This window comes from Haliaeetus leucocephalus, unplaced genomic scaffold (genome assembly GCF_000737465.1).
Source record: "Haliaeetus leucocephalus isolate CR32 unplaced genomic scaffold, Haliaeetus_leucocephalus-4.0 Scaffold506, whole genome shotgun sequence".
NCBI classification, from domain to species: Eukaryota; Metazoa; Chordata; class Aves; order Accipitriformes; family Accipitridae; genus Haliaeetus; species Haliaeetus leucocephalus.
In genome coordinates this window covers 4,667,376-4,693,754 of record NW_010972942.1, presented here as the reverse complement: position 1 = coordinate 4,693,754, position 26,379 = coordinate 4,667,376, and the positions used below count along the sequence as shown (strand labels likewise).

The window sequence follows — 26,379 nt, the reverse complement described above, 5'->3', positions numbered from 1 at the left end:
GAAACAAACCCCCCATTATTTCTTCCTCCATTCTTCCAGTCTGCTAGCTATTGTCTCTTTATCTGTGGCAGATAAATCACAGCCATGGTTCATATAGCCAGCATCTATAAACTTATGTTTGTGGGGAGTTTTCACATAATACCCATCCATCTGTGCTCTCTACCTTCTATTTTTTAGTTGATCTCCTTTTGTTTCACTTGTCTGGAGGTAGATTGCAAGAGATAAAGTATCTCTTATTCTGAGCTTATGGTACAATTACTGTCTTTTCTGAATAGAGCTATTATGGTATGAATAAGAACTGTAGTACGTGTCATTCTCAGCAGAAAGAAGTACAAATTACTCATTCTTCCTATGGCCCAAACACATCGCCACCTTTGTGCTTTTTGTCCCTGCTGGACCCACTAAGAGTTTCCATGTGGCAATGCTTTGTCTTGTTGGGAGACCAGGAAAAAAAGAAAGTTTCCTCCTATCTTGTGCTGAAGAGGTGGTTCCACCTTTCAACTTTGGTTAATCCATTTTGTCTAAAACTTTTTGAGTCTTATTTCTGTAATTTCAGAATCATGTCATGTTGACAAGCATTTTAACAATATCTGTATTTTTAAAGCACTTTTCAATATGACCTCATTTACGAAATAAAATAAAAACCTTCCCAAGAACTGAATCATGTCAGTGATTGTCTGAACTCTGTTGGAGACTATCTTGCAGCACCTGCCTGTACAGAGATTGTCCTTTGTTGTTGCTGTTAGTCCCTGGATTATCAAGGTACCAAAATAACAAACGTTTTCATAGAGAGAAGGAGAGGCTACAACAGTTCTGTTGAAAATTCTTTCACTTGCAGATTTTTTTGGTAAAATTTTATTTTAATGGACACACCTAAGATGTGTATATGGTAGAAGCTCTTAACCACATTCCAGTTGCCTTGTAAGAATTTCTAAAGAGATTAAGGTTTATATTTATCCTGTTGTTTTCACAGTAGGCAACATTTTCCCAAAGACAATCTCTTACCAGTAGTGACTACATTATGGGTGTTGACTGAGCAGTTCTACAAAAAATTGAACCTCCTTTTGGGGGCTAGAGATCAACAAAGGTCTTTTATCTAAAGAATTTGATGGAGTTGTGTAATTTCATACCATCTGAGGACTTTGGCCATATTAAGTTTTGGTTCAGTAACCATATATGCAAATATTTCCCTAATACTTGTGCAGAGGTATTCATGATTCTCTGCTGTGATAAAATATAAACAATATGATGTCAAAAAGCTATCGAATAGTTCTGTAGTCCTGTGATGGTGAGGGAGAGATCAATGTGGTTAAAATGCCTTTGCAGAGTACTGCTGTGCTGTGGTAGATATTTGGTATTTTGCTGAGTAGCTGAAGAAGGAAAATAATTAAGCAGCTTGGTATTCAGATTCTGTGACCTGTTAAATACTAACAAATTTCAGAGGGTTCGCAGCACAGCAATAAAGCATGGTCATATAATGCTGTATGAAATGTTTATGTTAACTTAAAAATGCTGCCTTATATATCCTTTGGAGTGAGTTCATCAAAATTAAAGAAACAACCCCAAATCTCTGATGAAGACTTCCAGAACCTGGCATAAGGCTGCTAATGTAAAATATCAATTATATGCTGAAATTTATGGTAGACCTAAGAGTGAAATCCTGTTCTGCTTAAATTAACAGGATGTTCACCTTAACAATTCAAGGAAGTGTGATGAGGATGACATAATATTATTAAGTATAGGAAATATTATGGCATCAGAACTGAAATCTGATTCCATTTAGATGAAGATTGCCAAGCCAGTGAAACATTCTTGAAAGCTCAAAGCAGATAAGACTTTCTCAAAAAAAAATTATATTTCGTACATATTGATAAAACCATATGCATTTATTCATGTCTGTTCTTATAAGCTAGTTCATAATTATGAATTTATACTCATTTAATTGTTCATATATTCAAAAACTATGCACCTTTGTTCTCTAGTCTCATCTGGAAAGCAGCATCAGAATATCAGTTTATTTTTCATCTGAAAATGGCCTCTGAGTTGGCCTCATCAATCCCATTCTTCTGACCTCTCCTTTTTCACATATCCCATATAAGTGCCTTGCCTTTAGCTTTAAAATGTTGTGCATTAGCCTAGCTGTACTTCATTAATCCAGTAACCAGCTGCTTTGTCAACCCTAACAATGACCCCATCCTTTACTGGAAATAGTTTCCAACAAGTAGTCAGCCTCTTCTGTCAAAATCTCCATCACTTGACTTTTCCTTTCTTTTTTACTTGACTAGAAACTTCCAAATAACATTGGAACAGCCAGTATCTTGGCTACCCTCAAATGTAATTATGAAGGTACCTACCTGTCTAATGACGTACACAAAGTGTAGCCTCTTGGTTACTATTACAGAGGTGACAATCTTTGATCTTTCTTTTCCCCAATTGTACCTCTAGCTTTTTTTATATCTCCACTGTAAACTGAAGACAAAGTTGCTACTGTATTACAGTACTAGTAATTAATAGTGTTCTTCTAGTTCTTCACTGTAGTTAACTGCCTGTAAACCTTGTCTTTTGTTTCTTTAGACTGTAATCCTGTACTGAGCAGGCCATTTTTCCCCCTGTATATTTGAAATTGCACATGATCAGTCTGATCTTTAGTTACTCCCATAGTATGAGTACATAAAGGATACTAGAATCCTAAAAATTAGGTAACTACGGGTGTTCAGGATATAACAAAAGTATTGCAGCCCTGGGAGGGGAAGGAAAAAGTACAGAGGAGCATAAATGGCATCCCTTCTGGCATGTTCAAAAACTGCAGCCAGCAGTGTGAAAACAAAAACTCTAAAGTGTCTTTGCAAAAGATTCTTTGCATAAACAATTTAAAATCTTTACTCCTAGAAATATTGTAACATTAAAAGACAAACTATATAACAGTGAAACTGGCAAGTTCTGTGCTTGGAATAAGAGTAGGAAAATCATTGCTATTTTAAATTACTGATTTTATATAGCCTTGAGATTACAAAATAGCTATGGTAACAGATACAAATTATTCCAATTATAACTGGAAGAAATGCAATTCTTGTTTAAATAGTGGCCTGTGTGACCAGCTATTGATATTTATATTGGCTAAGTTTCTTAGGTTGGTTGTGGAAAGACCTATTGCAGTGGACTTTTTCCACTAGACAATTTGGCTTTAAGTGGAGATTCACTGTAGCTGGAGCTACACTTTGCTGTGGTGTGTATTGAAGATTGAGACCTACATTCTGGAGTATCTAAGAAGTTTCATTCTTCTGGTGATTAATTTTTAAAATGCTGAAAGAGCAGTAGAGGACTGCAAATTTAAATCAATTATTTAAATGAACATTATCAAGATTGTCACTGAGCAATTCTTCTGGAGATAATATTTATGCTATGTAGGTTCATGAGAGAAATTAGTGGCCAGAGAATGTAGGTTTCACTCACATGAAGCTGCTGTTAACTTCACAGAGAATTTTCATAGAATCATAGAATGCCAGGTTGGAAGGGACCTCAAGGATCATCTGGTCCAAGCTTTTGTGGCAAAAGCACGGTCTGGACAAGAGGACCCAGCACCCTGTCCAGCTGAATCTTAAAAGTGTCAAACGTTGGGGAATCCACCACTTCTCTGGGGAGATTATTCCAATGGCCGATTGTTCTCATTGTGAAAAATTATTCCTCTCGTGTCCAGTCGGAATCTCCCCAGCATTAGCTTGTACCCATTACCCCTTGTCTTTTCCATGTGACTCCTTGTAAAAATGGAGTCTCCATCTTCTTTGTAGCCACCCTTTAAATACTGGAACATGGTGATGAGGTCTCCCATAAGCCTTCTTTTCTCGAGGCTGAACAAACCCAGTTCTCTCAGCTTTTCCACATATGGCAGGCTTCCCAGTCCTTTGATCATCTTTGTGGCCCTTTTCTGGACCCTCGCCAGCCTGTCCACATCTTTTTTGTATAGCAGGGACCAACACTGAACACAGTATTCCAGGTGTGGCCTGACAAGCACTGAGTAGAGTGGGATAATGACTTCTTTATCTCTGCTGGTGATGCCCTTGTTGATGCAACCCAGCATCCTGCTGGCTTGCTTTGCTGCAGCAGCACACTGTTCACTCATATTGAGCTTGTGGTCCATCAGGACCCCCAGGTCCCTTTCCACAGAGCTGCTCCCCAGCCGGAGAGATCCCAGACTGTGCTGCACTCCTGGATTATGTTTTCCCAGGTGTGAGACCTTACACTTGTCCGTGTTGAAGTTCATAAGGTTTTTGTTAGCCCACTCTTCCAGCCTATCCAGGTCTTCCTGCAGGGTGGCTCTCCCTTCCGAAGTGTCCACTTCCCCACTCAGTTTTGGTATCATCGGCAAACTTTATCAGGGTACACTTGATCCCATCATCCAGATCACTTATGAAGATATTAAACACCATTGGGCCCAATATCAATCCCTGGGGGACCCCACTTGTGACAGGTTGCCAGTTTGAAAAGGAGCTATTTACCACCACCCTGTGGGTGCTGCCGGTCAGCCAGTTCCCCACCCACCGCACAGACCACTTGTCCAGACCATAAAGAATCAGTTTCTCTAGGAGGAGGCTGTGGGAAACCGTACTGAAAGCCTTGGAGAAATCCAGGTAGACAATGTCCACTGCTCACCCCACATCAGTTGAGCAGGTTACGTTGTTGTAGAAGGCAATCAGGTTTGTCAAGCACGATTTGCCCTTGGTGATTCCGTGCTGGTTTTTCCCAATCACGTGCTTCATTTGACTTGTGATATCCCCCAGGAGGACTCATTCCGTAACTTTCCCAGGGACTGAAGTAAGACTGATGGGTCTATAATTTTCTGGATCCTCCTTTAAGTCCTTTTTGTAGGTGGGGGTGACATTAGCCTTCTTCCAGTCTTCTGAGACGTCACCTGATCTCCACGATGTCTCAAACATTATGGAGAGCAGCCTTGCAATGACATCAGCCAGCTCTCAACTCTCTTGGGTGGATATTGTCAGGGCCCATTGATTTGTAGGTATCAGGCTCCCGTAATAGTTCGCATACCAACTCTTCCTGCACTGATGGTGGGTCTGTGTTTGCATCAACCGGGGTTTTTGTTCTCAAGGCCTGGGGCCCAACAGTGCTGCCTAATTTTGCCTGCATAATGTCTATGGAATTAGACCCTGCTTTAAAAAATCTTCTTTTGAAGCAACTAGAGAGTTCTCACCTCCTGACTCTATTTAGCTCCTTAGAATTGAGGAGCTAAAGCCATTAGTCTGGCATTAATCAACTGTCATAGCTAAGGAATTATTTTAGACCTCTATCTTCTGTTTGATGCTCATATTATGCCTTTAATCTAATTAGCTTTTAGTGTTTGTCTATGCCCGGATAGGAAATTGTGATGTTCCCTTTGAATATAGATCATTTCACCGATGTTTGAGGTTTTGCACCTAGAGACGGAATTATTGCAGTCTATGCCTCAACTTTGGGGTAGGACATCCTCTGAGAAACATATGACTGCAGTGTGCCTTTGCTGTTCTACAGTTCCCCTGTTTGGCTCTGGCTGGAGGTGAAACTGAATCTCCTGATCTGTAATAATTGACTAAGGTTTGGGTTTTACTGCCTCTCTGCTGTTGAAGGGAAGGCTGATAAAGCCTTTCATTTTGAAAGGCTCAAGAATTCAAACATATTCCTGATCTTTGAACTGAAATGGCCTGAAATAAATGATTTGGGGGTCATGCTGCAGGAGATCTTTGAAGAGGCAGTGTCTGTATTCCTATAAACTGGCCTAATTCCTACAAAATGGATTTAAATATTGTAAGATTAATAAAATCAGTCATGCAATAAATATAATTATTTTATGTTTCCTAGAACTTGGTTTAAATGTCTTTATTAGTTTTCTTCTAAACAATTTTGAAATAAAAGGATGAATGAAAACTAATCTTCTCCTCATTCTTTCTTAGATATCCAGTATCTGCCGGGCAGCAGTACATGCTGGTGTAGTCCGCAACCAGGGTGGTTATGTTGATGTTATGCCAGTAGACAAAAGAAAGGTGTACATTGCTTCCTTTCAAAATGGAATATATTCAGAAAGGTACAGAGCCCAGTTTCAAAGATTACACTTTACCCTTCACCTCGATAAGATTTACAAAGTCTTGCATTGTGTCTGTTTGTACCTGGGGCAGTGCTAGAAACCAAACAAATAGGCTAACATGGGTGATTTACAAAGCTTGTGTAACAGCTGTGGTGACTTTGGAGAAGCTGCGGTACCAGAGGTGCCTGCCTCCTCTAAGCTCATAAATCATTGCTCTAGAAAGCTGCTTATGAAATAAAATAACCCTCTTTACTTTGCTGATTCTGTTGCAACTAACACAATATTTGATAAGAAAACTGCCTTTGCTTTCTTTGGGATTTTTTTAAAATTAACATTAGTGATTTATTCTGTCCAAGCTAGAGGATCTGCAATAGATGAGCACTAGTAGCTGATGCAGGTTCACTGGTTCGTGATGAAATGTTCATTACTACTTTACATGGTAGTGAAGCAGTGAGCCTGGATCATAAATAACATTCACAAACATTAAAATTCACAATCATTAAAACATATTTTAATGCAGTTGGATATTTTCGTTTCATTTCTTTTGAAGCCAGATATTTATCCATTCAGAAGGCATTTCCGTTGTTTTTGTAAAATATTAATTCTCTTTCAAAATCTATTCTTCAGCCTATAAGCAACTAACAAACAAGCGATCTGGTTCTGCAACTTATCTCTGAATATAGTTATTGGAATAGTGAGCATAAGGTGCATGCTTTCTCTTTTTCCTAAAACCTTTTTTAATATTTTGCTTCAATAGAGCTTTATTCTTTAAACTAGAATCCCTCACCACAAAGGATTACTTGAATTTTTTTATGTTATAATTTGCTCCTAATAAGCTTCTTGAAAGAAAAATTAATCTGAAATTCATGTAATTTTTATTTGTAACAGTTTTTAAAAAAAATCTTAGCTAAAGTTATGAGTAGTCGCAAGAAGAGTTGCAGGATCCTAGAGCTGTAATTAACAATTAAAAAAAGTTGTCATTGGAGTGTTGCAGTCTTAAAAATAACATCAGGAATGTTTTTATGTTTCAGTTTACAGAACCCTCCAGGGAGCAAGGCATTCAGAGTATTTGCTGTTGTTTAAGTCTAGCAAGTAAAATGTAAAATAGGCAACTGAAACCAGAGCACTTGGAAGAGAATAATAAAGGCCATTTCTTATAATTCCTAAAATTTGTATAAAGCTGTAACATTATTGTACAGAAGATGTATACTGCTTTCCACCAAAAAGTTTAAATTACGTATATATCTTAATGAAAAAATCTGTAAAAGTAAACATGGGAGAAAAATTCAGTTGAAAATCTATAATGATATGTAACAATATTTTGAATCCTGTGTTAAATATTGCTATATTTTCTTAGCAGTTACTCCTATACAGTTAATTCAAAGCTCATAAATGTTCTTTGTTTTCTTCATCTGAATATATTGTTGTATGGTGCTTTATATATGCCACTAACAGTAACCTTAAAACTATACCATAGGGAGGCCTGAGTTTTTATTTCCAATGTACATAAAAGAAGCCATCCCAATAATTCAATATAATAAATCATGCCTTAAAGTAAAATAAAAATATATATAACTTTTTGATGATTTACAGTAGCATTAGCCATGCAAGCATAAATGAAGAGCTAGACTGTTTTCAATTTCACACTAATCATAACAAGTACAAATACCTGTTTTGAAATAAAGTGGAGAATATAAAATATAGGGAAGTCCTGGGTTGTATTAGCATGTTTTCCTCTAAAGAAGTATCTTTAAGAGACTGGGCCATTGATGTTTGTTATTTCTTCAGTATGTTAATAAAATGTTTATTGGATGCTGCTAAGCTCTTTAGTTTGAATAACCAATTCATTATGGCCCAGTCCTTCACAGATATTCAGTGATCTTGGGATGGGTAAGTGAGAGATAGATGTATATAACCTTGAAGGATCTAAGAAAATTTTCATATAGAGGAGCAACCTGAAATTAAGGAATAAGCCATCAGTTCTGCAATGCAGTTCTGCACATACGCATGCTTTGTTTTTGCCATGTGACTCCTTCAATTTACATAAATTGGGTTTCAGAAAAAACGTAGAATTATACACATACATAAAAATTTTCAAGTTTGAGGCCTTAAGCTGTATGTGATATCCATATACTATACATTAATATGAGGGTAAATGTTAAAAAAAACTTAAAGAAAATGGTAACAAAGGCTCACCTTGCTCCTCATGACCTGGCAAATACTCCTGCAGGCCAGGAAGTATAGTGGTATGGAGCCCAGTGACAATTACGTCATTTGTTGCTTCACCATTTTTAAAAATTCATTTATGGTGAACAGCCTTGTGCATTAATTTTACCATATTATGGTATATGAAGAACATGTAGTGGTGATAACTGTTTCTTTCTATGAAAAGTGTATTGGTGCTTTAAGACTGAAAAGCTGTTAAACTTTATTTTTGGTATACTTTGTTTCTGTTGTTGAATTTATTTCCTTCCAACTTGTAAACTTATTCGTATTCTTCATATTTCAGAATGCTATATTCTGCCTTCTGTTTTGCTACATGTACTACCTCATGTAGTTAGGCAAGCTTTGTTAGCTTTTTTAATCTGTTTTGAATAAAATTAATTTACATAGTAAGCGTACCTTTGACAGCCTTTATTTTTGAATTGTTTGTTCTGCCTCAAGAAGAAAAAAATAACAGCCACCCAAAATTTAGGGGTTTTTTTCTCACCTGAACATTGCAAGTGTAGCACCAAGCAGTAGACATAGTCTGATGTTCTAAAAGCTATAAAGGCCATTTAGGCATACAACTTCCATTAATTTCATTGGAAGTTTTATGGATAAATCTTCTGGCCATTTTTTCAAGTTTAGAGCAGGGTCTTTGGGAACAGATTGCCATCTCATTGTAATGGGGAACTCTGTGTCAGGAAGTGATTATAAAAAAGCCACCACCTTTTATTCAGTCCAATGATTTGCTGTTGTGGTAAATGTTTCTAGTGTGAATGTTCCTAGCTACATTTGTTGGGGATAAGCGGGTTTTTATATTACACATTCTTTTTTGGCCTTATAAGACTGATGGTCAACTTGGGAGTTCCATTTGGGAAATTATTCAATTGATGAGGGAGACAAAGAGTCTTTGATGTATAACCCCTTTTTTTTGCAGGTGGTGGCAGCTTGAAAGAAGCTTTATATAGCTTTTGCAATACTGGCATTAACCATCTTTCAGAACTGAAATCAAAGTGCAAGTAGACTTTGATTCTGATGGGACTCCAAGTCACTCAAAGGCTTGAGGTAGACTTGTACCACCTTTCCTTAAAAGCACCAAAGCAGTGACACAGAAAGGCCTTGCAATACCTACAGTTGGGGTTACCAGAACATAAAGTGGAGTAAGGCCACTTCTGAAATTGGGGACACACAGAACTGCTGAGGGAGACATTTGAAACACCATGGTGTGAATGCAACCGTAGTGTCCCTTTCCACACAGGCGGGACGCTTTCTTGCAGGCTGGTCTTGTCCCCTGCCTGGCCCATGGTCCCCAGCCGTTTCCTCAGGAGCCCATGGGAGACCTGTTGGGTGCTGCAGAGCCTGGGCACTGAGCTAGCTCCCTGCTCTGCTGCCCAGGCAGTAGGGTGCACCCCTTTCTTTGGGCAGCCCAGAGCCTGGGGTGAGGGAAAGAACAAGACAGTCGCACCTTTGGTCATAACCACAACTTCCTCACTTTGGGTAGGTGGGTGTGGGGTCCCATGTGGAAACACAGTTGCCACACCACATTTCTGCCTTTTTCCTCCATTTGTTCCTGATGTCTTTTATGTTCTTCTGCATATCTTTGCTTCCTCTCCTCGCTGTCATCCATAAAGCCCAACCTATGCTTGCTGGGAATTCCTGTGCAAGGGGGCGGGGGTGGAACCTTGGTGCCATAATGGTGAAGTTAGTGCTTGGTGGGAGGAGAAGTGGGGGCTACCTCCGACATGTGTGAATGGTTGCTGCAAGCAGCTCTACTAACTGACGCGGTGACAAGAAGAAAGGGAGGTGAGTAACTCTTCCTCCTCATATCTTCCCTTGCACAAATTTTGCAGTCCCATTGCTTTTCCACGTGCAATGATTCTATCCTGTTATAATATAAATATTCCAGCTAACATTGGCTTTTTGAGAAATTCTCTTCTGTATTTACTGTAAGTAATGAGTCAATGAGTAGACATTTCCAAGCAGTTATAGAGTGGGAGCTAAACATTGGTATTTTTGTCTGCACGCGAAGCAACTGTATGCCAGATGGTCACAACTAATTCACAGAAAGCCCAAATGAGTAACTAGCAGTTTCAGAAAACTTGTTGCAGCTTAATGAAAAAATAGAGGAGAAAGTCAGCTTTTAAATGCTGAAGAATTGTTTGGTTAACCGAGCAGTTACAAAATTATGTTCGCAACTTGAAATAAAAGGATAATCAATAAGAAAGTAAAGCTTCATTCATGCTATTCATAATATTTAGCTTGCCTCCAAGGAAAGACCTATAAGTACCCAACAGGCATTATTACAACTGATCCATAACAATCCTCTGCCAAAAAATAGAAAATAAGCTGTTTTAATACGTTGATATCTGCCATTTATAATTTTGAAAGGCCTAAACTATCAAGAAATGTAAACCCACAAAATGCAGTAGGCCCTTAAAAACTTACATGAAGCAGGGAAGAGTACATATGAACCTTTTCCCATGATCCTGTGGTATTTCCCATTATGACTTGCTCCATGAGGAATCTTTTCAAAAGAAAAGCATAGGAGTCATTTGGAGAGGAGTCAAGTATTTGTCAAGCGTAGTTCACTTGCCTGGTGAGCTTTTCAGTAAGGATCAATTAAGGCATTTTTCTGCTATGCGGCATCCTTTCCAGATGGAGTAGTTAATTTCATAACTAAACAAGGGTTAGTATGAAAGAAAATGGTTGGACCCAAACGGATAATTCTTTAACAGTCTCTCACCATTTTGATGGCTATATGAGGATACTTTAGTTTTAAGGAACTTGGGACCCGTAGTCATGTCAGCAGACAGCTCGTAGTACTAGCTGGACATAAACTAAGGAAACGAAGAAACATTTCCTAAACTTTGTGGATACTGAGGAATTTTAGAGAGTTTGCAGACTTCCTTGTGTCTGATTTCTCCACAGGGGACAGTCTGATCTAGAAATTATACATCAAGTATTTTTGGAACCAAGCCTGAAACACAGGTTTGGATAACGTTTGTAAGTTTACAGGTTTTTAATTGATGAGGTACTCAGTTTCAAGTTTTATGTAAATGTCAGACTGTCAGCTGTCTATGGATTCTCAGTGGATTTAAAAGAAGAAAAGTAATAGCAGCTTTATTGTGTGTATTGATACCTATGCTCAGGAAAATGCATGGCACTTTACTTCATATGGCAGAGATGTAACCAAGTTACTCACATAAACAGTGTCTTCTGTGTGGCAATCGCTTTTGAAGTACGTTTTGAATTTGGCTTGAAACTCAGATAACCCAGCTTCCTATGAATACACAAGGGAAGGTGTATTTCCTGCAATTTCTGTAGTCTTACAAAGGGTCAGATTTAGAAATGTAAATATTTGGAAGTTACAAAGATTATTCATACAGTGCAATATTCTGTACTGAAATTTATATAAATACTGTATGAAATACTGTACTGTCACACTTCTATGTCTTAAGGCTTTTTCTAGCATCTGTGGAACTCTGGGGAATTATACAAGGAATGAAAAGCCTGAAGAGTTTTGTTTCATTCAGTGTATAATATGCATCTTGCAGAGCTTTAGATATACAAATGACAGCATACTTTAGTATTCAGAAAATTACATACGATTTTATAAAGACATACATTACGCATATGGGAAAAGAAGCCATGCTGTCAGCTGTAGCTTTAGCCTGCCTTTGCTGTCAGGAATAACCGATGGAAATAGTATTTTATATATGGTCACTATTGATTTTATTGATATTATTGTTATTGAATGGGAAGTCCTTGTCATGTACTAGGGGACTGTGAAAACACAATAAAATGTGATTCCTGCTCCATATTAACATAGGATGATAATGTGACACCTGAAATTTGCCATCAGCTGTTCAATGATCTGTGCTAAATGTCTTGTTCATCTTAGCCTGTTTGCTAGGAGACAGATGCCTACATCATTAAACCATCATAGCACTTTGCAAAAAGTACTAACAATGAGTCTTAAGTTTCCAGAAGCCAGCAAAAGCCCCCCAGTCAGACCAGCTCAATATAGTAAGGCACAGGAAAATACGAGGGACCAAAGGAGGAAAGTAAAGAACATGCAACCAAAACAGCCAGTCATGATGCTCCATGTCTTACTATCCACACTGATTTCTGCAATAATTACCCTAGTTATTCAATTCAGTATCAGGGGGATACTGCCCCCAGTGCTGTTTCCAATATTGGTTTTTTCTTTACTAACAATGGGGTCAGTGTCTGAAGGCTAGCAGCAAAGTTGTTGGTTAAGAACTGAGATACACAGGCCAAACAACATGAATAATTTTGCAATACTATATCTTTTAACAGGCACACAAAAGACTTCAATTGCCAGTGGCAATAACTCTTGGGCTTTTAAATTCACTAATTTCATTTAAAGAATAACCATTATAACAAAATAAAAATGTCAGCACATGCTAACTCTTTAGTAACAAATTCAGTTGTTCAAAGAATTCCCATTTATTTCAGCTGAACAGAAATTGCTGCAGCTAACACCAGCAATATTAGCAATAATCTCCTTGAAATTTTATTTAATATAAAGGCTGCTTATGCAGTTTAACAAACTTTATTTGGTGTGTTTGCAGTTATTTCTGAATGAATGTTTTTTATGAAGACAATATCCTTATTAGGAGTATCATCTTAGAATAAATATAAGAACTTGCATTAGATTTGCTTGCATATCCTTTTGAAATTACTTCCAAAGGCTGAGAGACTCCTAAGAATCTGTAGTAATACTAATTATTTTTAGGATGCTCAAGAAACAAAAAGTGCTAGGGGGTAGTAAGACTTCCAAACTTAACCTACAGTTGAAAAACAAGTACTTCAGTTGCTTAATTATTTACTTAGGGCTGTTTATATGCAACATAAATAGCAAGCTGGCTTTGACTTCTCATAAATTGCTGCTACGGTACATCCCAAAGATAAATTGGAAACAGTTGCTAAATAAATCCCCCTGTAGTCAGTTCAATCTTCATTCCTTATTTATCTGTTGAAATCCATCTGTTTCTTGGTGGTGGTGGGTGTTTTTTTTCCTACTGAAAGATCATGTCTTCTGAATAAGCATTTCTTTTATTGTGTCAGAACGACTCCAAGACCTTTGGGGCTGCAGGCTGTATGTACTAAGCAGAGAAACAGAGCAATCATTTTATGCAGAAGGACTTAGTCCCAGATTTTGGATTTAGCCCAGTTCAGTACACAAAGAAGTACATTGTATGAATTGATTTAGTGTTTGCTGTACTGGAGATGATAGTCCTATTCTGGCACAGCTATAACTGAGGAAAAGAATAGTTTTGTGAAATGCTCTGAGCCCCTGTCTTATATCCAGTAAGAATTATGGGGTAAATTAGATCAGTTTGCATTTTTAAATAAAAGGTATAGCTAGACAGATGGGTTTGGTGGCTTGCTGATAAAGACTTGCCCTTCTGCCACTGGTCGAGGGTTTAAGCATGTTATAGTGAACATATTCAGTGATGTGCAGATTGTGCAGATGCAGTGAATTTTTTGCTTGGCACTAATGTTAAAGCAATTTGTATTTGGAAGCTTCTGCTCCAGCAGCTTCAAAGCCCACATAATTTTAAAGCACTTTTCTAAAAGTTACAAGACAATTATTTTGTAATATGTTATTATCTTGTAATATGTAAAGATTTCTCCTAGAAATGAGGAAGTCATACCTCGAATGAGATGCGCTCTTGCATCTACTACACAATAAAAATACTGTTCTTTGATTTAGGACTTCTTTCCTGCTAATGCTTCAGTTCAATTTGTAGTTTTCATTACAATCCCTGGAGAAGTACAGTCCAATCAAAACACCTAAAATATACTTAAGGAAAACCACCATCTCTACCATGGTCTCAGAAGACATTCAGCTCTTATTTATCTCACATCAGTGCAGCACATAAACAACAACTCAGAACCACTCCTATAAAAATTGCAGTCTATGAGTCCCCAGAAGGCTGAGTTTCCAACCCAGCTTCTTATTTAGCACTAGTCAAAAACATAGGCAAAGGACTCAGTGTCTCTTGTAATATACTGAATAACTTAACATCCATAGTCTGTCAAAGAATTGGGCTTTAACAAGAAAGGTGAGACTAATTTGCAGCTGAAGGCTAGAATAGCAGAGGTCTCAGAGAATATGAGAAATGCCTCTTACGGTAAAGCAGGGCACTTTGATATATTAGGAGACAAACTTATGTGCCTTTATCACATGGTCCCTGAATAGAACTGGTAGATGCTGCTACAATATAAAGAATAAATCTTAATAAAGATTGATCTCAGTACTTTAAAACTGTCTGGTTACTGTCCCAAACCAAATAATCTTCAAATAACATTTCAAAGCTCACTGTTTTTCTTCGGTGTGTAAAAATAGGCAAATACCGAGGTCAGTGGGGCTGAGAAGGAGAATTTGTCTGTAGTTTGACTGGTAGGTGGATAAGAGCTTGCTGAAGTATACTGATACACAAAAATCTGATGTAAATTTTAAGGTTCATTCACGAGCACCCAAACTCTCTGTAAGCAGTTTTCCAGTAAGCTTTGTTCTTTCTGCAAACAAATCACTTAAATGGGTGTCCATTTGAGTTACATTTACCTGTTTTGTAGGACTGGCAGAGGAAACTAATTTGCAATGAGTTTTTGCCAATACAGCTCTAAAGTTATTTAGTGATAACTGAGGTGAAATAAGAAATATTCCTCGTAGTATTTCAGAAATACGTCTTTATACCTTGAAACTGCTTATAATACAGACTACACTTCTCAGAATCCTCTAATGAAATAAAAACTATTGGGGAACTGGTACCTCTTAGAACTGCTCTAAGAGACTGGAGGTGATGGATCATGGTCAAATTCTTCCGAAAAGTATCCACTAAGCAGAAGACAGGATGGAGGGTGGTTTGTTTCCTAATTTTGCCATAGGTGTCCCAAGTTGCTTAGATTAGTAAGCAAGTACGTCTTATGATGTCTTCTAACCTGAACAATCATCAAGTTTCTCTTAATTTCTAGAGCTAATTACTTAATTATTTAACTTTTTAGATATAAGGCTGCCAACCCATAATTTTATTTTGAATTTATTACAAAGAACTTAAAAATGATCTTAAGTTCCTGTAGTCTGTTCAACAAAAAACCTCTTCCCTTTGCTTGTTCCTTCCAATCTGTAGTTCACTGTGTATCTCCATCAGTTCACTGATCAGCAATACTCTCTAGACATACGTATTCCTAGACAGCAATGTGTTAGGAGTGAAAATCCAGAGAATATGCATTGGTGAAAAGTTACAAAAGATGCAATAATATGTGGGTTATCCTCACAGTGCAAGGAAGATATGCTGCTCATGAGGAATGCAGTTTGTGTCCCCCAAAAGCCAATGTAAAGGAAATAGCTTCTTTCAACCTACTGACTGCATGGTATGTGTTAGCTGAAAGACTCGTTATTCAGTACAACTTCTGGGTTTGACCCTGGAGTTACTGAAAGTATCTGCACAGTTGAAGTTGCTACCCAAGTCTCACTCTCATAACTCACGCCTAGTGACAGAAGTGACTGTGAAATAGAGGTAGTGTCTCTCCTCCCACCTAACCCAGCTGCTTTGAGTCTCAGCAAGAGCATAAATGCCTCTTTTCCTTCCTAGTCAAAGGTGGGAGTTACAAAGAAAAAGAAAATCTTGAGAGGATGTCTGTGGTGATACTGCACTGCACAGCGGGGCTAGAGGGATGGCAGACTCCTTGCAGGGCTCTGTCACTGGAAATGTTCATGTGAAATCACAGAGGGAGGGAGGGAGTCCTGCTGTACCATGAGCATGTCCAAGGAAGCATGATAACAAAGGCATCTTCAGTACAGTAACAATACTGACAACAGACAGTTTTTGTGCACTAGGAAATTTAGCAAACTGTATTATGAAGCAGTCAAGCTGTTTGTTGTTAGCTATAATGCTGCAAATTTGATACATGAAAGGTTGGATTATCTTTTCAGTTAAACTGGGGTAAATCATTTAACAGAATAACCCCACCAATATCTGTGATACTCATCAAAAACTGGAGTAATGATAGCCTTGCTTTTCCTAATTATAAGAATACTTATGAAAGAAGAAAGTTGTTCACCAAATTATGACATCAACGTAAAGTTTTAGTTATGGCAGTGTTTCAAATGTTTTTAGTGGAAGAAGGATCAGCATTACCTGTTCTGAATAATGTCTTATTGGTACTAGGTGCTTTAATAAGAAGAGACCTTTACAAAAAGGTAGCTAATCCATTTCACTGGGACATTCAAGTGTAGGGTGATCACAAAATCACAGAACAGCTGAGGTTGGAAGGGACCTCTGGAGGTCATCTGGTCCAACCCCCCCCTGCTCAAGCAGGGCCACCTGCATCTGGCTGCTCAGGACCATGTCCAGACAGTTTTTGAATACTTCCAAGGATGGAGATTCTACAACCTCCCTGGGCAACCTGTGCCAGTGCCCGGTCACCCTCACAGTGAAAACGTGTTTCCTGACGTTCAGAGGAAAACTCCTGTGTATCAGTTTGTGCCCATTGCCTCTGGTCCTGGCACTGGGCACCACTGGAAAGAGCCTGGCTCTGTCCTCTTTGCACTCTCCCTTCGGGTATTTATAGACATTAATAAGATCCCGCGGAGCCTTCTCTTCTCCAGGCTAAACAGTCCCAGCCCTCTTAGCCTTTCCTCACAGGAGAGATACCCCAGTGCCTTAATCATCTTTGTGGCCCTTCATTGGACTTTCTTCAGTATGTCCATGTCTCTCCCATACTAGGGAGCCCAAAACTGGACATAGCACTCCAGGTGTGGCCTTACCAGTGCTGAGTAGAGGGCAAGGATCAACTCCCTCAATCTGCTGGCAATACTTTGTCTAATGCAGCCCAGGATACTGTTAGCCTTCTTGGCCACAAGTGCCCATTGCTGGCTCACGTTCAACTTGATGTCCACCAGGACCCCCAGGTCCTTCTCTTCAAAGGTGATTTCCAGCTGGATGGCCCCCAGCATATATCCGTGCACAGAGTTGCTCCTCTTCAGTTACTGGACTTTGCACTTCTCCTTGTTGAACTTCATGGGATTCCTGTCAGCCCATTTCTTCAGCCTGTTGAGGTCCCTCTGGATGGAAGCATGACCTTCTGGTGTCTCAGTCACTTCTTCCAGTCTTGTGTCATTAGCAAACTTGCTGAGGGTACACTATCCCCCTTCACCCAGATCAATAATGAAGATGTTAAGCAGGCTTGGACCCAGTCTAGATTCCTGGAGTACACTGCTAGTTACTGGCCTCCAACTAGACTTTGTGCCACTGATCATCATTCTCTGGGTGCAGCCATTCAGCCAGTTTTTAATCTACCTCACTGTCTGCTCATCAAGGCCATGATTCATTAGCTTCTCTGTGAGGATCTTAAGGGGGGCAGGGTTGATCTATTGATAGAAAGTATCCTTTTTATGCCTTTCCTCTAGTGCTTCCCACTAGTCTGCAAATAATAGGCTCAAACAGTGGCTTCAGGATCAGGAAGTTTAATGCTGGGATTAGTAGGGATTAGTTGATGTTTCTCATTCTTTAGGTGGGGACATTCTACAGACACTGACAAACACTATTGTTGATGTTATACTACAGTCATATTTTCATATTACTCTCCATAAAAAACCTTTCAGTCTCATCATATGATCTTCAGGCTGAGTATATGCCTGTTACCTTCATCTAGCTCTAAACATTGTCCAGAATTTCCACTGCCAGGAGTCCAAAAAGCCCACCTGAGAACATGTCTTTTACAAAATGGGACAGTCTGCTGAAAGTGATGATGAGTTTTGCTATTTCAGATGCGTGTTACTCAGTCTTGTAATTACTGGCAGACCTCTTCAGACCTAAAGTATTGTGTCAGTCGATTCATGCCTATTTATATCAGCTAAAGATTCAACTCAGAAGTTTAATGAAAAAGTCGGAAGCTTTGCAATACCACGAGATAACATAATACTCTGCAAACCCCAATTTTTTTCTCCATTAGCTCCATAAACAAAACAGAGAGATTTGAGTGTGGTGAATGAACTGGTGTAAGAAAATGTTCTTTGATTTCACTGGAACAGCTTTGTGTAGAGCAGAGGAAGTGAAGCATTCGGGGTTAGAAATGTTTGAGGAAGTGGTATGGATTATAGAACATCCAAAACAATGGGAGTTTATTTCAGAGGAAAAAATACTAACAAAGAGGTATACAGATGATTCAAAATACTTCTCCTGGAGGCAAATCACAAGAATGACTATCTCTCATTTTACTTCAAACAGCCTGAGTAGGACTGTTTATACTTCCATGAGTAGGCTTAGTCTTCTTAGATCTTGCTCTTTTCCCTCCACTACACACATTTTCTCCACAGGCTTATCCCCATATGTCTTTTTGGGGTGCTATGCTATGATCCAGTTGGGTGTGTCCCTCTGGATGCCAGCTTTTTTACACAGCAAGCTGACTAATCTTTGTACCTCCTACTTCTGTGAATAACATTAGTACACCAAGACACAGGAAGATCTTCCAAGCAAGGCAGAATTTACTTTACCCAAAGGAAAGGAGCAGACATGGGAATGGTCTCATTGCAAGACGCCTCTCCGCACAAGATATGCCTTGAGCTTGGTATTCCTTGCCTTCTCTTATGGGGGCTGGTCTGAAACTTGGCATGCCTGAATCTTTTGGGAATGAAGTTACAGTTTCTTTGGCTTTCAGACAATCTCTGTCCTTGACACAGCTGACAGCTCCCTTGACCTCTTTCTGCCAGGGCATTTATGCCCTGGCATAATGAACAGGGTTTATTGGTTTAAGGGACACAGCTTTAGTAAAACATCTGTTAAATTTACTGTCATGTTAGAAGCAACTCCCTGTAATGGCCCATTGTCCCAGCTGTCTTTGAGATGCATAGCTGAAACTTTTCTATCCCTGAAGCTTTTGCTTCTTTTTCCACTTTGGCAGACAATACTACGCAAGAAAAATAACACCAACATTTAATCACAGTGATTTTTAAGAGCTCAAGCCAGATTTTCAGCTGGTGTCAATCAGACCAGCTATCTTGACTTCAACGGAAATTTACTAGTTTACACAAGCTGATGGTATACTCTACACTCTTCAAAAACAAATAGAAAATAAACATTGGCAAAGCTTCTTAAAAGGACATCTAATTTGGATTCATAGTCTGCCACCTCCATAAACTTATACAACAAAGCATGCATGATTTCCTGTTCCCAGGCTCATTTCCAGGTCAACAACACAAAATGGTAACTCAGGAAGCAAACAAGACTCTCTTTAAATTGATGGTATGTTTAAAAAATTACTACTATTGAAATAAATGTTTTGTAAATACCTGGTTATACAATGCAGCATATCTCTTCCAGCATGAAGATTTCAGGAAACAAAGCAGAAGAGAATTGGATTTGCTGCACGGATGGGACAGAAACTCTAGCCTGCACCGCGAAACAATTTTACTGTCATTAATTTTCTTTGTGAGAGAGGAGCTCTTTTGGCAACCCCTGCAGAGCCCCCAGCACACAGCCTATTTATGTGGGCTGAACGCAGAGCCAGAATTTAACCTAAGCACTGTAAAAATAATGGATAATGTAAAAAGCCAGCTGTTTGGAGCAGTCTCACACAAACTAATAGCTACTTGTTTCTATAGACATAGGGGACTCATGTTGAGTCAGTTCTAGGTGATATTTTGCCTGGCCCCAAAAGTGTCCCAAATGCTATGGGAGTGCTCTGATTTTTTCTTTGCATTTAGTGAATATTTATGGGGACTGAACAAGGACCTCTTTAAATTAGTTATGTGGATTTACTCTCTGCTATTATGAGGTGGAATATAGATTACATGCTATGATTTTGTATGGTATTGCAAAACCTAAACCTCTCATCGTTAGCACTGCTTCAGGAACACTCAGAGGGCAAAGTATAGATGCCTCTTGTTTTCTATTAATCGGGACAAAAATCCAATGATGCAAAGGTTCCAAAGTGAACCTTAATGAAGCAACAATGGTTGCGTTTTTATTAAATAGGTACTTATGTTTTTGTTGGTATATTGTAACCTGTACACTTAGGGATAAATTTTCTAAAAAGTCTGATTTCTGGACTACAAGGTTAGAAACTACAAGTGAGGATATAATATCAGCATAAAACAATACCTAATGCACTGTGGTGCATTAGTCCTTTGGAAAATCTGTCCCTTGTAGAAGGCACTAGATGAGATCAGAGATCTTTTGAAAACATAGTCATTATAATACATCCTCCTGGGAAAATATAGTTACACCAAATCGTGAACACATTTAACCTGCAGTAATGAAAGCTAACAATGTGATAGTCATATTTTTTCCTGTTCATTTCCATCAGCCTCTCTTGTTTGTACAATTTTTATTCGTAATAGCAAACCAGTATATGTAGATCTATGCAGAAAATATTTAGGGGTGGGGAGAGGAGGACGAGAAGAGAATAAGAAAAAAAAAAAGGAAATACAGCTTTTGTATACCATTAGCATTGTTTCTATATTAAAAGATGTGTGACAATTGTTGCATTTTGTATTTTTGTGAATTGCCCACAAACTGATCATGATTTTCTGTAACTGTGGTTGTTACTCTCAAGAATTCTCCCAGTCTTTTGTGAACAAATTTTGGTCTTTCTGTTTTTTCCAACCCTTTCTGTATCTTTACTCTGCAACTACCTTTCAAAGAGACAACAGAAAAGGAGAATAGTGAGGAGTCCTGAGTACTGCTGCACATACATGAATAACCTTCACAGAAGATTGACCTGATACTTGAGGTGAATTTCTATTTCTCAAAGTTACAAAGGTCAGGAACATGCAGCATGCCAGTGAAAATCAGGCTAACACGTCATCAGGAGTTATCTCACACTGCATTATAATATCTGGCACATGTAGCTTAGAAGAAAAGAGCACTCCACATCTCCCTAAGAAGTGGTGTATGGGATAGGGCTAGGTAGCCAGTAGGCCAATTTCATAGGACTCTTCTCAGCTAGGAACAGCATGTATGTGGTTATGCCAGTCACCCTTAACACCAGGCACAGATGATGGTACAAGGAAATATGAATGCTACAATCCAAAGATAAACAAAGTAGTTGACAGACTGAGAGACAGATATGTAAAAACAAAAAAAAAAAAAAAAGGATTTATGGTTCTCTATACTTTTGATCAGTTCTAGGAGGCTGTTCATTAATTTCATGAAGCTGAAAGACTGTCAGCCTTTTCCTGGGGCTCTTGCACATGGGTTTTATGCAAAATTTTACCTCTGGGCATTGCTTTTCCTGAGTGCAGCCTGCATCTGGGAACCTGCCTTCCCTTTCTCTTTGGCTTTTGATTTTTTTCTTATTCCTTTCCTTCTGTCACAGAGATTCATGCAACCTAATACTCGATGTAGCTTAACACTTCTCTTAAGGATTATTGATTTTCCTCACCTGATTTCAGAAATGTTGCTGATGCTTGGGAATGGATGAGCAGAACCATTTTCTAATCAGACAGTAAATAAAATATGCTAACAATTGGGCTGGCATTTACTTATTCGTAATCAAACCATTTGACCACTGTAAAAAAAAAAAAATCTATACTGTCATATGATGAGGTGGTTTTCAAATCTCAGTAATAACTTTGTACATGGAATACTATAATTCATATAAGCACTATTAACTATCACATTTCACAGAATCACAAAATGGTTGAGGTGGGAAGGGTCACCTGGAGGTCATCTGGTCCAACCCCCCTGCTCAAGCAGGGACACCTACAGCTGGTTGCCCTGGACCGTGTCTAGGTGGCTTTTGAATATCTCCAAGGATGGAGACTCCACAATCTCTGAGGGCAACCTGTGCCAGAGCTCAGTCATTTAATGCAAAAATACAATGGAAAATAATGTATGCAGGACACCACCACTTTCAAGAGAAAAAAAAATTACAAAACATTCTGAGGTGCTGGTTGGTTTCTGGTGAATCACCCTGAATAACAGGAACTTTCTTTTTTTCCTAACTGTACCAAAGGAGGCTGCATCAATCCAAGGATGCCATACAGTTGACATAAAGCAAGGTGAAAACAAGACTTTCAAATCTGAAGGCAAAGCAAAGATGACATTTATGATAATTTTACCTGATTTATGACTCAGTTTCTCTGTATTTGGGGTATGGCCAAAAATTTGACTCATATATTTGTTATCTTGAAAAATAATACTGTATTTTTTCATAATGTCCTTTGTTATTAACATAATTTCCTTCCCCCCCCATTGTCTAATATTTTATTTCTTGGTTCATTTATTGTTCAAACTTTCCTAATGCTGCCTTAATGAGATGAAAGACCTTCTTTAATACCAAAAATATACATACACATTAACCCACTGAACTTTCCTGACTCTACTTGTGGTAACCTCTCCAGGAAATTGTCTCATGGTCTTTAGCTATGGCCTCCACACCCTTAAACCCCCCCCCTACTTAAAGTGATTTGGATTTCTTTTATTGTTTCTTTTGTTGTTTTTGTTTTTATTTTGTTTGTTTGTTTTGTCTTGGTTTTCCCTCAGATGCTTTCCAGCACATCCTTTTAAATAATTCCCAGGACTGTTCCTTCCAAAATCTAGTAAACGATATAGTTTCAATTTCCTGTGAATTGATTTGCTGCCACTGAAGTCTCTCAGTGGACTTACGGAGCAGAATAACATGTTTTCTTTTTCTGACTGCCTTTCCCTTACTGGCTTTGAAAAGTGGTGAAATAGTTGCCTTTTTTACTGACTACTGAGAAGAAAAACAGCAATTAGTTGAAAGACTGCAAAATATCCAAAATATCAAAATATCTCTCCTTTTATGCCTTTTTTTTTTTTAGTAGTAGTAGGAACTTGGGGGAATAAATTAATTAAAACAGTTTTCTTGAAGGGGTTGCAGGGTTTTGAGCCAAATGATGGACTCAGTGAGTTTGAAGTCTCCTCCAACATACTAGGAATTTATAGCAGAAAACTTATGCTACATTTACACTGAGTTTCTTGTGGCTGGGTCAGAGAAGACTTGTGATGAAATTTGCCACTTGTCCATACTGTTTGCCTGTACAGGAACCCTTTTAAAACAGCTCTGGCTTGTATTTCCTGGGGCAAAAATCAGCAGGAATCTGGAGGGTAGAATTCACTTTAAGGCACCTCCACATACTCTGGCTGGTCGGTCCTCCCCTGTGTATCCCATCCATTTTTTTTGCTATTATCAATATGACTGATATCAGCCAGATAAAATAGTCTGAGTAAAGAAAGGAAGGGAGTTTTTCTTGTGTTTCTGTCTTCTGTGACATTGCCTGCTTCTACAGCATGCCCTGGAAAGACAAATGGAATTTAGAGGAAGCCTGAGCTTAGGCTTTTAGGGTGCCAAAAGACAATGCAGTTGGAAACAGGCTGCTGGGTATAGTGCAGATGTAGCCTATTGATGTATGTCAGGGTGTGAATATAGAGCATTTAGGGCCTCATTTCATTTTGGGTAGGCTGAGGCTTGTTGAATTGTAATAACTTACATAAGTGCAACATCATTTCAGATTGGAAGTTTAGTTTGGTTCATGATGCTGATCCCATTCTTACAAGCAATACTTGAAACTGGTAGTTTTCATTTGTCGGTTCTTGCAAATTTTATCCTTTGATTTCTGATATCTGGCAGTTGCCTTAAAATTTTGCTTGCTGGAGTCATGTGAATTTGAAAAATTCAGAGTTCATTTAATGAAAAAAATTGTGACAAGAAGACATTGCAATAAAGGTCTGCCCTTTGGGATATGTATAAAGGATAAAAATCTAACAGATGTTGAAGATCAATCTGCCCATTGAGGGTATAGTTTTTCTTTTCTTACACTGATGAGTTTCAACAGAGTACTGATTTTCACAAGAGTAAGCAGGGTAAATTAGGTCCTAGAAGTTCAGCTAGAGAGTCCTCCTTTATGACAAATGTTTGTATTCATTACTCATAATATGTCTATTATGAATTAATGGGTTGCCTTGTTTTTTCATATTGGTGATGAAAATAAGTATAGGAAAAGCCCCTACATTTCACATTAGTGAGAGAAACCTTATGGAACCCTAGATGGAGCAGAGCCATACTGTACTCTACACATTTTGAACAATATGACAACCCACAGAAAGCTCACAATCTAGGATTTAAAAATAAAGTAGCCATATAAAAAAAGAAACAGGTATGGAGCTTTCTAATAGCTCTTAGGACCCTTTTCAAGAATCCCGTATAATTTGCTTTTAATGTAGAGCTACGTGAGCATTTTCATGCAAGTATATAGTTGAATAATTGTTCATCTCAGAGACAAAAATTGTCCTGCTTGAGAAACAAGTAGGAGCTCATGATCAATTTTGAACTAGAATTTACTTCTTTTCCTTTCCATTACTGACTATATTCCCATGCCAACATTTGCTTTTTCTAAAAAGTCATCACCCACAGAGTCTATTGTCCACATCTTATTATTTAACACCCTACATATTTGGAGGCTCCTGAAGGGGTAGTTTAAATTGCGTATGATTACTTCTATCCCCATAGGCAGTGTTTGCTTTTTATTCAGATGTATAAGCAATCCAATTTAATTCTGATTTTGCCGTTGCCAGGCTCAGTGAAAATAGAATCAAAACTACAAAGTTTGTATAGACAGCAAAAATAGCCTTGTTAATATGAGAGGTAAAAGCAAATAGGTGTATTTGAATGTAGGCAAAATCATTTGTCAATATAGCAAGATGAATCTCTAATAATGTTTAAGGGAGAAAAAAAAAGTATGGTTGCCTTTATAATAAACTCTATAAAAATCTTAAATTTTATATAGAACAAAAAGAAATCTGCAGTTGCGCTATAAACTACTGGTTGTTATTGAAAAAAAAAAGGTTTGAAATCAAAATAGCAGTTTGATTGGAACTTGTCTGAGCAAAGCTTTATGGGCTACAATGATACATATATATTGATGTATTTGAACTACTAATATCTCAATATAATACTCCCGCCCTTATCCAAGAAAGAGATTCATGTTTTTGGCATAATTCAAATTGCCTTCAATAACTTTAAAAACAATACCTTGAAAGATGCTTGGACAGAAATAAGTATGCCCATCAGGTGTGCCATTTGAAGACACACCTTCTCTTATATTAGCATAACTCCCCCAGTTAGAAAAGACATCCTACACTGGTGGTGGATAAAAAGGCTGTCACTGGTATTCACCAGCCCCTTCTATCTTATCAGCTGGAGTTTATCGACATTTGGACTTTCAGACTGTTGGGCAGCCTGCTGGCCTTACTGTGTGACTTCTCATCGGGTGTTATCAGGTTGGGCATGGTAACAGTGTGGTTACAAAACTTCTTGTGCCATGCCAGCTTTTATCCTGTATGATCAGAGCATAGGTGCAATGATCTCAAAGCTGTCTATAAAAAGACCACAGCTGTATGATGGTGCCCTAAAGGCTACAGTAAGGCGGAGGACCATGAAAAGGCAACAAGCTGATGGGTAGCTGCAGCAGTTTCAAAATGCATCAGTTTTAAAGCTGAATTAAATATTTTTCTGCCACAAGAAAGTTTTTATTAAAGATTACTCAGTAAAAATGAGTGCAGTGCCTTTGGAGATTGACTTTTCCCATTCTGAATGCTATGGCTTCTACAGAATGTTATTTTACAACAAAGTCCCTTGAAAAGTCTTTTTGTTCTGAAACTGAACTAAGTATGTCATTAAAATTTACATATACTTCATGTAAGACTAAGAAAATAGTTCCATATATAAAGTTACACTTCTTTCCTTCCTTTCTCTCTTCTTCATTCTGCCTATGCTCTAGCCTCACAGGACTTACGACAGTAAAAATAGGATACATATCATGACAAAAATTTGGTAGTCCCTTTTTGCAGAATGCATTGTGCCATGAGAGATGCAATTACTTATTTGAATGTAAAAACGTTAAGTATTACACTGGGTTGCTCTTCAGGAGAACCAATTACTGTCAATGTCATGTTCAGCTAGCAGAAGAGGTTTTATTTTTTAAATGCTCATTGAGTCCTCCCTCAATGTAAAGTTTTTCTTCTTAGTAAAGTTACTCAAAAAATAATTTTATCCTTTATGTTCTGGTCTTTAAAACAAAATAAAACAAACCCCTCTAATCCTGA

The 26,379-nt window shown here is 38.2% G+C and overlaps 1 protein-coding gene across 1 annotated transcript in view; it reads left to right on the top strand.

Annotated features, from left to right (window-relative positions):
* Positions 1-7,840, top strand: part of CRISPLD1 (cysteine-rich secretory protein LCCL domain containing 1) — a 42,708-nt gene extending 34,868 nt beyond the window's left edge. Inside the window, exons 13-14 of the mRNA XM_010575870.1 lie at positions 5,943-6,073; positions 7,105-7,840. Of these exons, the coding sequence (XP_010574172.1) occupies positions 5,943-6,073; positions 7,105-7,156 (183 nt within the window). The 3' untranslated portion in view covers positions 7,157-7,840. The remainder of the gene's footprint in view (positions 1-5,942; positions 6,074-7,104) is intronic.
* The last annotated feature ends 18,539 nt before the right edge of the window (positions 7,841-26,379 follow it).